At 42.0% G+C, this 13,767-nt stretch overlaps 1 protein-coding gene across 1 annotated transcript in view; it reads right to left on the bottom strand.

The window, feature by feature from the left end:
• Positions 1-13,767, bottom strand: part of LOC112262882 (MLX interacting protein) — a 53,056-nt gene that overhangs the window by 28,250 nt on the left and 11,039 nt on the right. Inside the window, 1 exon segment of the mRNA XM_024438705.2 lies at positions 2,161-2,267. Coding sequence (XP_024294473.2) covers positions 2,161-2,267 — 107 coding nt within the window.

Here is a 13,767-nt window from a genome sequence, read left to right on the forward strand (position 1 = left end):
GAGCTGTAGTCGATGAACAGCATTCTCACATAGGTATTCCTCTTGTCCAGATGGGTTAGGGCAGTGTGCAGTGTGGTTGAGATTGCATCGTCTGTGGACCTATTTGGGCGGTAAGCAAATTGGAGTGGGTCAAGGGTGTCAGGTAGGGTGGAGGTGATATGGTCCTTGACTAGTCTCTCAAAGCACTTCATGATGACGCAAGTGAGTGCTACGGGGCGGTAGTCGTTTAGCTCAGTTACCTTAGCTTTCTTGGGAACAGGAACAATGGTGGCCCTCTTGAAGCATGTGGGAACAGCAGACTGGTATAGGGATTGATTGAATATGTCCGTAAACACACCGGCCAGCTGGTCTGCGCATGCTCTGAGGGCGCGGCTGGGGATGCCGTCTGGGCCTGCAGCCTTGCGAGGGTTAACACGTTTAAATGTCTTACTCACTTCGGCTGCAGTGAAGGAGAGACCGCATGTTTTCGTTGCAGGCCGTGTCAGTGGCACTGTATTGTCCTCAAAGCGGGCAAAAAAGTTATTTAGTCTGCCTGGGAGCAAGACATCCTGGTCCGTGACTGGGCTGGGTTTCTTCCTGTAGTCCGTGATTGACTGTAGACCCTGCCACATGCCTCTTGTGTCTGAGCCGTTGAATTGAGATTCTACTTTGTCTCTGTACTGGCGCTTAGCTTGTTTGATAGCCTTGCGGAGGGAATAGCTGCACTGTTTGTATTCAGTCATGTTACCAGACACCTTGCCCTGATTAAAAGCAGTGGTTCGTGCCTTCAGTTTCACACGAATGCTGCCATCAATCCAAGGTTTCTGGTTAGGGAATGTTTTAATCGTTGCTATGGGAACGACATCTTCAACGCACGTTCTAATGAACTCGCACACCGAATCAGCGTATTCGTCAATGTTGTTGTCTGACGCAATACGAAACATCTCCCAGTCCACGTGATGGAAGCAGTCTTGGAGTGTGGAGTCAGCTTGGTCGGACCAGCGTTGGACAGACCTCAGCGTGGGAGCTTCTTGTTTTAGTTTCTGTCTGTAGGCAGGGATCAACAAAATGGAGTCGTGGTCAGCTTTTCCGAAAGGGGGCGGGGCAGGGCCTTATATGCGTCGCGGAAGTTAGAGTAACAATGATCCAGGGTCTTTCCACCCCTGGTTGCGCAATCGATATGCTGATAAAATTTAGGGAGTCTCGTTTTCAGATTAGCCTTGTTAAAATCCCCAGCTACAATGAATGCAGCCTCCGGATAAATCGTTTCCAGTTTGCAGAGAGTTAAATAAAGTTCGTTCAGAGCCATCGATGTGTCTGCTTGGGGTGGGATATATACGGCTGTGATTATAATCGAAGAGAATTCTCTTGGTAGATAATGCGGTCTACATTTGATTGTGAGGAATTCTAAATCAGGTGAACAGAAGGATTTGAGTTCCTGTATGTTTCTTTCATCACACCATGTCACGTTAGTCATAAGGCATACGCCCCCGCCCCTCTTCTTACCAGAAAGATGTTCGTTTCTGTCCGCGCGATGCGTGGAGAAACCCGCTGGCTGCACCGCTTCGGATAGCGTCTCTCCGGTTAGCCATGTTTCCGTGAAGCAGAGAACGTTGCAGTCTCTGATGTCCCTCTGGAATGCTACCCTTGCTCGGATTTCATCAACCTTGTTGTCAAGAGACTGGACATTGGCGAGAAGAATGCTAGGGAGTGGTGCACGATGTGCCCGTCTCCGGAGTCTGACCAGAAGACCGCTTTGTTTCCCTCTTTTTCTGAGTCGTTTTTTTGGGTCGCTGCATATAATCCACTCCGTTACACTGGTTGTAAGGCAGAACACAGGATCCGCATCGCGAAAAACATATTCTTGGTCGTACTGATGGTGAGTTGACGCTGATCTTATATTCAGTAGTTCTTCTCGGCTGTATGTAATGAAACCTAAGATGACCTGGGGTACTAGTGTAAGAAATAACACGTAAAAAAAACAAAAAACTGCATAGTTTCCTAGGAACGCGAAGGGAGGCGGCCATCTCTGTCGGCGCCGGAAGTGAACCCTGGAGCAATCGTTAAATCAAATATTTCTTTCAGCCAAGTTCAACCTGGCGTTTATACTATGTTACAACAGTGAGGTTGCTGTATTTAGTGAGAGACAATAGAATATGAAGCCGTGCGTGGAGCACTTACATTGCATGTACCAGGCCCTCCAGATAGCGTTGTTGAGACGAATCTTGTCTCTCCACAGCAGCTTCAGGCCTTTGAAGTTCTTCCATTTTGGTGACACTAACTTGCCGCTGAAAAGGCAGAAGATAACACAAGCCTCTTAATGACCTACTCAAGCGGGAGAGGTGCAGATTGGCAAAATGAAGAGGTGATTTTAACAGTTAGGTAACCTCAAACTGATCAGATTCCTGGGGTCGGCAGGTAACATAGCAGTTAAGAGCGTTGGGCCAGTAACCAAAAGGTGGCTGGTTCGAATCCCTGAGCCAGCAAGTTGGAAAAATCTGTCGTTCTGCCCTTGACCAAGGCAGTTAACCGCCAACAACAACTGCTCCCCGGGCACTGATGACGTGGATGCCGATTAAAGCTGCCCCCCCTGCATGCAGAGCGGTTGGGTTAAATGTGGAAGACACATTTTGGTTGAAAGCATTCATTCAGTTGTGCAACTGACTAGGTATCCCCTTCCTTTATCCCTTTTCCTAGAACAATTGTGGAAGTCACCCATGATTTCAGACAGCTCAACACTATCCTAAGTGACAGTAGACACAACTCTGAAAAGGGTAACATAACCAGACCTAGGTTCAAACACTATTTAGCATATTTCAATTACTTTCAAAATACTTGTTTTGGATATTATTATTTTTGATAACACATATTTTAGGAAATACATACAAATTTTTATATACAATTAAATACTCCCATGCCTTTGAAACCAGGTATGTTTGTTATTTCATAAAATGTATTTAGAAATAAGTATTTTAATAGGAAATTATTTGAAAATAATACCAATAAAAGTAGTTTGTGATTGGTCCACATGATTTGAAAATACTAAAAATACATAGAAAGAAAGTAGGCCTATTTAAAGAACAAATCAAAATACACATGTATTTCAAACCAGGTCTGAAAATAACACCTGCATCCATAAAGGGACTAACGCGTTGTTCACACTGGCAGTTCGATTTTTTTTTTGCATATCCGATTCTCATCTTTTTCCTGGAGTCAGCCAAAATATCCATGGAATTGGATACTTCAAGACACATTTCAAACCAGATTCATAGGGGATTTGAAATCAGATACAAAAATCAGATTCATGGCTATGCGACTTGTGTCTGAACAGCTGAATCTGATTTATTTGACCTCGTGTTTTTAATTTTTTTTTTTACTGTTATTTGGCATATCTTATTGCTTGCTTGTTATTCTGTTGACAGTTTGGCAAGAACATGTGGCAGCTAACTAGCAATTGTTAATTGTTTACAATGAATTTAGTGAATGTGTGCTAGCAAACTAAACAGCTAGGTAGCTATCTATGGTTATCCAAAAATAACTTATTTTGAAAGTTGGATCTTATCTTATCTTTTGACACTTTAAAAGTGTTTTTACACTACGATTTCGAACATTCAAAGCAACTGGGAAACTTCCATGGCAGGCATTGTTGTCACCTTAGCTTGCTACACAACAACAACTTCTGAGTGAGAGGAAGCACGAGCACCACCCCAATCAGCCGCCACAGCACACACACCCGCCACTAGCGTAGCCATGTCAGCAAATGTCTACAGTCAACACACAAATCCGATTTGGTCACTGGCTGTTTGGACAAACAAAACTGATTTGAGCATTAAGGCCTGCAGTGTGAACAAGGCTTAAGTAGGCCACCGTTGACAGTGACAATAGTGAGAGGCAGAGAGCTTAGGTGAGGCAATGACAAGGCAGTGGAGATATTATCATGTCCGATATATCATGAACAACTTGTATCTCAAAAGGATCTAACAGTATTTTCACATTAGGCCGATATGATGTTGTCTTTGACTGTACTGAAGGGAATCTGCGGCATAGAATGACATGATACTTACAACTTAATAAATCATAGCATTTGCCAAGAGGGACTACCTAACCCAATTGAGGGATCAAATAGATCCTTTCGGTGTTTGCAAACATTACCGCACGAGGGGATGCGTGCGAATTGGTGGCAGAACAAGGGTGAGCTCTTATAGAATGCCAGCAAAAAAAGCCCCTATTTACATGTTGCATTTCACACTACTTCTGGATTATAATTGGATGCTAATGCTCGTATGAATGTCCTGCTTAATATAATGATTGTGTCATCATTACAAATCAACTGCATTATACTTTCTTTTTTTAAACACTTAATCTTCAACCAGTAAAATGGTTCTTTGGCTAGCTTTTGCTACAGCCTATATCAATGAGCGTTAGCATTCTAGCTAACAACTGCTGCAAAGAAAATAGTTATTTTTGCAAAGACCAAACATAATCTAAACGGCTGTTCAAGTAAGAATTTTAAAAAATATTCTAAGTGTATGAGAACCCAAACAAGTGTTTTTGTTTACAAGTAAATAGAAACTTAAAATCTAGGCTGTGTTGAATAGGCGCAGATGGTGATGGTTTTCTTACTCCCACCAAGAGTCGCACTCATCTATGTGTGTCGTGTACTGCAAAAGGGTCTATACTGTTCCACTTCAAGCAACCACAACGTTATTATGGACGTGTCCACCAAACTTTTAGAAGATGATAGCACACAGCCTAGTAATATAATCTGTTCACTCTAAATAATGGGCAGTTCATAGGGCTGAGGCAAACCAAGGAAGACAAACTATCAACAGGTCAAGAAAAACAAGAAAGAGGACATTCAATTTGAAGGTCATGTTGTCAATGGCTAGTGTTTAGCTAGCCTAACCTATGTCAAATGACCCAATGAGCATAGACTCAATGAACTACAGGGCCTTCAGAAAGTATTCACACCCCTTGTCATTTCCCACATTTTATTGTGTTACCTCCCAAATTTAAAATAGATTAAAATAGAGATTTGTCATCACTGGCCTACAAACAATACCCCATAATGTTAGTGGAATTATGTTTTTACAAATTAATAAAAAAATTAAAAGCTGAAATGTCTTGAGTCAATAAGTATTCAACCCCTTTGTTATGGCAAGTCTAAATAAGTTCAGGAGTAAAAATGTGCATAGTAAGTTGCATGGACTCATTGTGTGCAATAATAGGTGTTTAACATCTGTCTGTAACCTTACACATACAGATAATTGTAAGGTCCCTCATTCAAGCAGTGAATTTCAAACACAGATTTAACCACATAGACCAGGGAGGTTTTCCAATACCTCGCAAAGGGCAACTATTGGTAGATTCTATAAAAAAGCAGACATTGAATATCCCTTTGAGCATGGTGAAGTTATTAATTACACTTTGGATGTTGTATCAACACACCCAGTCACTACAAAGATACAGGGGTCCTTCCTAAGTTTCCGAAGAGGAAGGAAACCGCTCAAAGACTTCACCATGAGGCCAATGGTGACTTTAATACAGTTAGAGTGAAAGGAGAAAACCGAGGATGGATCAACAAACATTGTAGTTACTCCATAATACTCCTAACTGACAGAGTGAAAAGAATGAAGCCTGTATAGAATACAAATATTCCAAAACATGTATTCTGTTTGCAACAGGGCACTAAAGTAATACTGCAAAAAATTTGGCAGAGTAATTCACTTTTTTTGTCCTGAATACAACATTATTGAGTACCACTCTCTATATTTTCAAGCATAGTGGTGAATGCATCATGTTATGGGTATGCTTGTAATCGTTAAGGACTTAAGGACTGGAGAGTTTTTCCAGGCAGAAAAAAACCTGGAATGGAGCTTAACACAGGCAAAATCCTAGAGGAAAACCTGGTTTAGCCTGCTTTCCACCAGGCACTGGGAGATTAATTCACCGTTCAGCATGACAACCTAAAACACAAGGCCTAATCTACACTGGAGTTCCTTAGTGGCTGCATTACAGTTTTGACTTATATCTACTTGAAAATATATGGCAAGACCTGAAAATGATTGTCTACCAATGATCAACAACCAATTTGACAGAGCTTGAAGAGATTTGAAAATAATAATAATAATAATAATAATAATAGGGAAATGATGCACAATCCAGGTGTGGAAAGCTCTTAGAGACTCTCCGGTGTAATCGCTACCAAATGGTGCTTCTACAAAATATTGACCCAGGGGTATGAATACTTAAGTAAATGAGATATATTTGTGTATTTAATTTTCAATAAATTTGACAACATTTTTAAAAACATGGATTTTTTTCACTTTGTCATTGTGGGTTGTTGTTGTAGGCGGGTGAGAAGAAAAAAATATTTAATCCATTTTGAATTCAGGCTGTATCACAACACAATGTGTAATAAATCAAGGGGTATGAATACTTTATGAAGGTCCTGTATATATTTTGCATAGAAATAAAAACTTTTTTTTCTGCCCCGACTAGTGAACTGAAACTATCAGTGGGTTGAGGACGTCTTTCCACTGAAGCCAAGATGATGGAGCGGGTGATTCTCCCGTAATTGTCATTTTAAAAGGAGCGCTTTGGATTTTTTGAGAATAAATTGACTAGCACATTGTCATTTGGAGCAAAAATAGTAAGTTGTAACATCATTATAAATGTTGATTTCAAAGAGTTTAGTCAATGTTTATGTATTTTATATCATTTTTCACAACTGATTGAAATTTGACATTACCACAACACTAAATATCAAGAAAAGAAGAAAAACTGATGATTTTCCATGTTTAAAAAATATATATTGGTATACCACAGAGCAAATCTAAGTTTGATAGTCGGGAGTTCACATACACCTTAGTCAATTACATTTAAACTCAGTTTTTCACAATTCCTGACATTTAATCCTAGTAAAAAGTCCGTCTTAGGTCAGTTAGGATCACCACTTTATTTTAAGAATGTGAAATGTCAGAATAATAGTAGAGAGAATGGTTTATTTCAGCTTTTATTTCTATCATCACATTCCCAGTGGGTCAGTAGTTTTACATACACTCAATTAGTATTTGGTAGCATTGCCTTTAAATTGTTTAACTTGGGTCAAACGTTTCAGTTAGCCTTCCACAAGCTTTCCACAATAAGTTGGGTGAATTTTGGCCCATTCCTCCTGACAGAGCTGGTGTAACCGAGTCAGGTTTGTAGGTCTCCTTGCTCTCACACACACTTTTTCAGTTCTGCTCACAAATTTATGGGATTGAGGTCAGGGCTTTGTGATGGCCACTCCAATATCTTGACTTTGTTGTCCTTAAGCCATTTTGCCACAACTTTGGAAGTATGCTTGGGGTCATTGTCTATTTGGAAGACCCATTTGCGACCAAGCAAATGAGATGTTGCTTCAATATATCCACATCATTTTCCGTACTCATGATGCCATCTATTTTGTGAAGTGCACCAGTCCCTCCTGCAGCAAAACACCCCCACAACATGATGCTGCCACCCCGTGCTTCATGGTTGGATGGTGTTCTTTGACTTGCAAGCCTCCCCCTTTTCCTCCAAACATAACGATGGTCATTACGGACAAAGGACATTTCTCCAAAAAGTAAAATCTTGTCCCATTGTGCAGTTGCAAACCGTAGTCTGGCGTTTTTATAATGGCGGTTTTGGAGCAGTGTCTTCTTCCGAGCGGCCTTTCAGGTTATGTCGATATAGGACTCATTTTACTGTGGATATAGATACTTTTGTACCTGTTTCCTCCAGCATCTTCACAGGGTCCTTTGCTGTTGTTCTGGGATTGATTTGCACTTTTCACACCAAAGTACGTTCATCTCTAGGAGACAGAACGCATCTCCTTCCTGAGCGGTATGATGGTTGCGTGGTACCATGGTGTTTATACTTGCTTACTATTGTTTGTACAGATGAAAGTGGTACCTTCAGGCATTTGGAAATTGCTCCCAAGGATTAACCAGACTTGTGTAGGTCTACAATTTGTTTTTTTCTGGGGTCTTGGCTGATTTATTTTGATTTTCCCATGATGTCAAGCATAGGTCACTGAGTTTGAAGGTAAGCCTTGAAATACATCCACAGGTACACCTCCAATTGACTCAAATGAAGTCAATTAGCCTATCAGAAGCTTCTAAAGCCGTGACATCATTATCTGAAATTTTCCAAGCTGTTTAAAAGGCGCAGTCAACTTAGTGTATGTAAACTTCTGACCCACTGGAATTGTGATACAGTGAGTTATAAGTGAACTAATCTGTCTGTAAATAATTGTTGGAAAAATTACTTGTGTCATGCACAAAGTAGATGTCCTAACCGACTTGCCAAAACTATAGTTTGTTAACAAGAAATTTGGGGAGTGGTTGAAAAACAAGTTTTATGACCCCAACCTAAGTGTATGTAAACTTCCAACTTCAACTGTAGTAATGAACAAATTACTTATTAGTAAACAAATGTTATTTTGAAGATTTCATTAGCGAAAAACAAAGATCTGAGTCATGACATTTGTGATAATATAACGTAAATGATCTTAACACATTTTGCTGAATAACTACCACAATGTAACTCCTAGTGTTTGCCTGTACTATGGCAAACGAGACAAACAATTAAATAATGAATTGACAATTAATTAAAGTGTTTCAGTAATAAGCAGATTGCGGAAAATAATTAATATTTCGGTAATGAGCATAACTTTGACCAAGAAGTTTTAAAAACATAACGATTATGCAATTAGCTTTTACCTATGAACGTAAAAGGGTCAATAAAGAATTGTTCTGAAGTATGAGGAATGGGGTATGAGCTTCAAGTACAAATAATCAAGGATAACAAATAATCCAAGATACGAGACTTAAACATCAAGATAAAATGAATTAAAATACATTCACAATGTTGGACAATGGTTGTGAATAGGAGCTCTCATGCTGCTGACAGTACCTTACCAAACTTGCTAACGGCCTGGTACTCAGCACTCTATTGTCCCTCTAATCATTCTGACATCAATGCAAATGTGATAGAAAATTGAATAAAAGAGTCCATGAGCTCATGTTGCACAACATTTCTTGTAGCCTGTGAGAAAGACCCGATCACGTGATGGAGAGCCATGTGAGTGAGAGGTGCTCCGGAGCGCGCAGCACCCAGGGAGAAGGGCACAACCGCCACTGGAGGCAAAAGGAATTAATTTTTTTTAGGGTGTATTACAGCCACAGAAAGGGGATGCCGCCGTGAAATTTTAGGCATTATCAAGTGGTTGTCAAATTGTGAATAAGAGACTGATAGATTATGTACAGCCTGCGCAAAAAACAAAGCAGGGCTCATACCTTTCATCTTTAGAGTTGCATCATGCAGCCTTACAATGTATTAAAAATCAAAACCTATAGCCCAATGTTTGTTGAACAACTAAAATTACATTAATACAAGCTGTATCACATCTGGCCATGATTGGGAGTCCCATAGGGCGGCGCACAATTGGCCCAGCGTCGTCAGGGTTTGGGCAGGGTAGGCCGTCATTGTAAATAAGAATTTGTTCTTAACGGACTTGCCTAGTTAAAAATGTTTTTAAAAATGAATAACTCTAAATTAACCATATAGGAGTACCTATTTCTTTGTTGCTAAACACAATAGCAGCATGTGCACACTCCCTCAAAGAAAAAATGTGTCTTTGAAATAATGGTTATACCATGTCTTTTTTTTACTCAAATCACCACCACCATCGTACAATGCTGGTTTCATGAGAATCACCCGGGTACATAGTGCACTCGGAAAGGCTGTTATCGCTGCCAAAGGTGCTTCAACAAAGTACTGAGTAAAGGGTCTGAATTGTTATATAAAATGTGATATTTCCAGATTTTTTTGAATAATACATTTGCAAAATGCTTCTTTCATTATGGGGTATTGTGTGTAGATTGATGAGGGGGAAAAAAACATTTAATCCAATTTAAGAATAAATCAAATCAAATCAAATTTTATTTGTCACATACACATGGTTAGCAGATGTTAATGCGAGTGTAGCGAAATGCTTGTGCTTCTAGTTCCGACAATGCAGTAATAACGAGCAAGTAATCTAACTAACAATTCCAAAAAAAACTACTGTCATACACAGTGTAAGGGGATAAAGAATATGTACATAAGGATATATGAATGAGTGATGGTACAGAGCAGCATAGGCAAGATACAGTAGATGATATCGAGTACAGTATATACATATGAGATAAGTATGTAAACCAAGTGGCATAGTTAAAGTGGCTAGTGATACATGTATTACATAAGGATGCAGTCGATGATATAGAGTACAGTATCAACGTATGCATATGAGATGAACAATGTAGGGTAAGTAACATTATATAAGGTAGCATTGTTTAAAGTGGCTAGTGATATATTTACATCATTTCCCATCGATTCCCATGATTAAAGTGGCTGGAGTAGAGTCAGTGTCATTGACAGTGTGTTGGCAGTAGCCACTCAATGTTAGTGGTGGCTGTTTAACAGTCTGATGGCCTTGAGATAGAAGCTGTTTTTCAGTCTCTCGGTCCCAGCTTTGATGCACCTGTACTGACCTCGCCTTCTGGATGGCAGCGGGGTGAACAGGCAGTGGCTCGGGTGGTTGATGTCCTTGATGATCTTTATGGCCTTCCTGTAGCATCGGGTGGTGTAGGTGTCCTGGAGGGCAGGTAGTTTGCCCCCGGTGATGCGTTGTGCAGACCTCACTACCCTCTGGAGAGCCTTACGGTTGAGGGCGGTGCAGTTGCCATACCAGGCGGTGATACAGCCCGCCAGGATGCTCTCGATTGTGCATCTGTAGAAGTTTGTGAGTGCTTTTGGTGACAAGCCGAATTTCTTCAGCCTCCTGAGGTTGAAGAGGCGCTGCTGCGCCTTCCTCACGATGCTGTCTGTGTGAGTGGACCAATTCAGTTTGTCTGTGATGTGTATGCAGAGGAACTTAAAACTTGCTACCCTCTCCACTACTGTTCCATCGATGTGGATAGGGGGGTGTTCCCTCTGCTGTTTCCTGAAGTCCACAATCATCTCCTTAGTTTTGTTGACGTTGAGTGTGAGGTAATCAAGCCTACCACTGTTGTGTCGTCCGCAAACTTGATGATTGACTTGGAGGCGTGCATGGCCACGCAGTCGTGGGTGAACAGGGAGTACAGGAGAGGGCTCAGAACGCACCCTTGTGGGGCCCCAGTGTTGAGGATCAGCGGGGAGGAGATGTTGTTGCCTACCCTCACCACCTGGGGGCGGCCCGTCAGGAAGTCCAGTACCCAGTTGCACAGGGCGGGGTCGAGACCCAGGGTCTCGAGCTTGATGACGAGCTTGGAGGGTACTATGGTGTTGAATGCCGAGCTGTAGTCGAACAGCATTCTCACATAGGTATTCCTCTTGTCCAGATGGGTTAGGGCAGTGTGCAGTGTGGTTGAGATTGCATCGTCTGTGGACCTATTTGGGCGGTAAGCAAATTGGAGTGGGTCAAGGGTGTCAGGTAGGGTGGAGGTGATATGGTCCTTGACTAGTCTCTCAAAGCACTTCATGATGACGGATGTGAGTGCTACGGGCGGTAGTCGTTTAGCTCAGTTACCTTAGCTTTCTAAGGATGTAACGTAACAAAATGTGGAAAAAGTCAAGGGGTCTGAATACTTTCCGAATGCACTGTAGCTGCCTAAGCCTGTTGCCTGTGTCCACAAACATAGCCACTGCATGAGGGATCCCTGGGGACACCAGGCTGTAAAACCTCTCCATCTAAGACAGGCTATATGAGGACACTGGCTGCACCCGCAATTGAAAGGCAACACGCTGCTGAGTGGGTGGGTGATTTATATGCGCTGTGTCATACCATTTGAATTAGTGCCGAGGTTAAGAGAGGACTTGAATGTGGTAGACTGGCCCAGTTTCAGATACCACAACAATTCTGTTAACCTTTTGCACTCATAGTAGTTCCACACTGACTGGGTGCGTCTTTAATTGCAGTATGTTGAAAAAGCGGAGTGAGTTTGATTTTATCGTGGATTCTTCAGGCTATTGTGTTGTAAAAGAGGGTGTAGCTAGATCATCTACAATGTGGTGCACTTTTGTTGCTCTAAGAGAGAGCCAAAGTGCTAAAGGACTCCAGGTTATGGAGCATGTAGTAAAGGGTAAGAGGTAAATATAGCAGACCTTACCTGACATGTCTGAGGAATTAACTTAGTTTAGAAGAATGGAAGTGCACGAAATGCTGCTGATTTGATTGCCCAAGATCATATTGTGTACCTGCACCATGGCCCTACACCCTACATTTAGTTCAGGTTCTGACCATCGGTTATCATTCATTACACGTTGTCCACAGTCAAAGGAAATGATCGTGGACTACAGGCACACCCCCATTTACATTGTCGGGGCTGTAGTGTAGGGGGTCGAGAGAGTTCCCCGGTGTCCATATCACTAAGGATCGATCATGGTCCACACACACACAGTTGTGAAAAGGGCACAACAATGCTTCTTCCCCCTCAGGAGGTTGAAAAGATTTGTTCTACAACTGCACCATTGAGACCATCTTGACTGGCTGTATCAACGCTTGGTATGGCAACTGCTTGGCATCTGACCGCAAAGCGCTACAGAGGGTGGTGTGTACAGTGGGTGGTGTGTACAGTCCAGTACATCACTGGGACTGAGCTCCCGGCTATCCAGGACCTCTATGCCAGGCAGTGTCAGAGGAAGGCCAAAAAAAACAGCTGTCAAAGACTCCAGCCATCCAGTCATAGACTGTTCTCTCTGCTACAGCACAGCACCGATGCACCAAGTCTGGGACCAACAGGACCCTAAACAGCTTCTACCCCCAAGCCATAAACTGCTAAATAGTTAGTATCTATTTGGTCAACTATTTATCCTGTTGCCTAGTAACGTTATTCCTAGTCATGTGTACATACACTACATGACCAAAAGTATGTGGACGCACTTCAAACATCTCATTATAAAATCAGGGGCATTAATATGGAGTTGGTCCCCCCTTTTCTGCTATAATAGCCTCCACTCTTCTGGGAAGGCTTTTCACTAGATGTTGGAAATTTGCTGTGGGGACTTGATTCCATTCAGCCACAAGAGCATTAGTGAGGTTGAGCACAGACATTCCAATTCATCCCAGAGGTCTCCGATGGGGTGCAGGCCAGTCAAGTTCTTCCACACCGATCTTGACATTTATGTATTGATCTCGCTTTGTGCACAGGGGCATAGTCATGCTGAAACAGGAAAGGGCCTTCCCCAAACTGTTGCCACAAATCTCGAAGTACAGAATCGTCTAGAATGTAATTTTATGCTGTTGCGTTAAGATTTCCATTTACTGGAATTAAAGGGCCTAGCCCGAATCATGAATTATAGCCCCAGACGATTATTCCTCCTCCCCCAAAATTTAAAGTTGGCTATATGCAGTCGGGCAGGTAATGTTCTCCTGGCATCCGCCAAACCCAAATTCACACTTCGGACTGCCAGATGGTGAAGCGTGATTCATCACGCCAGAGAACGCATTTCCACTGCGCCAGAGTCCAATGGAGGCGAGCTTTACACCACTCCAGCCGAAGCTTGGCATTGTGCATGGTGATCTTAGGCTTGTGTGTGGCTGCTCGGCCATGGAAACCCATTTCATTAAGGTCTCGACGAACAGTTATTGTGCTGACGGTGCTTCCAGTGTCCGTTTGGAACTTTGTCGTGAATGTTGCAACTGAGGACAGACTGTTTTTATGCGATACGTGCTTCAGCACTCGGCAGTACCATTCTGTGAGCTTGTGTGGCCTACTATTTCGTAGCTGAGCTGTTGTTGCT

This window comes from Oncorhynchus tshawytscha, linkage group LG12 (assembly GCF_018296145.1).
Source record: "Oncorhynchus tshawytscha isolate Ot180627B linkage group LG12, Otsh_v2.0, whole genome shotgun sequence".
Classification (NCBI taxonomy): Eukaryota; Metazoa; Chordata; class Actinopteri; order Salmoniformes; family Salmonidae; genus Oncorhynchus; species Oncorhynchus tshawytscha.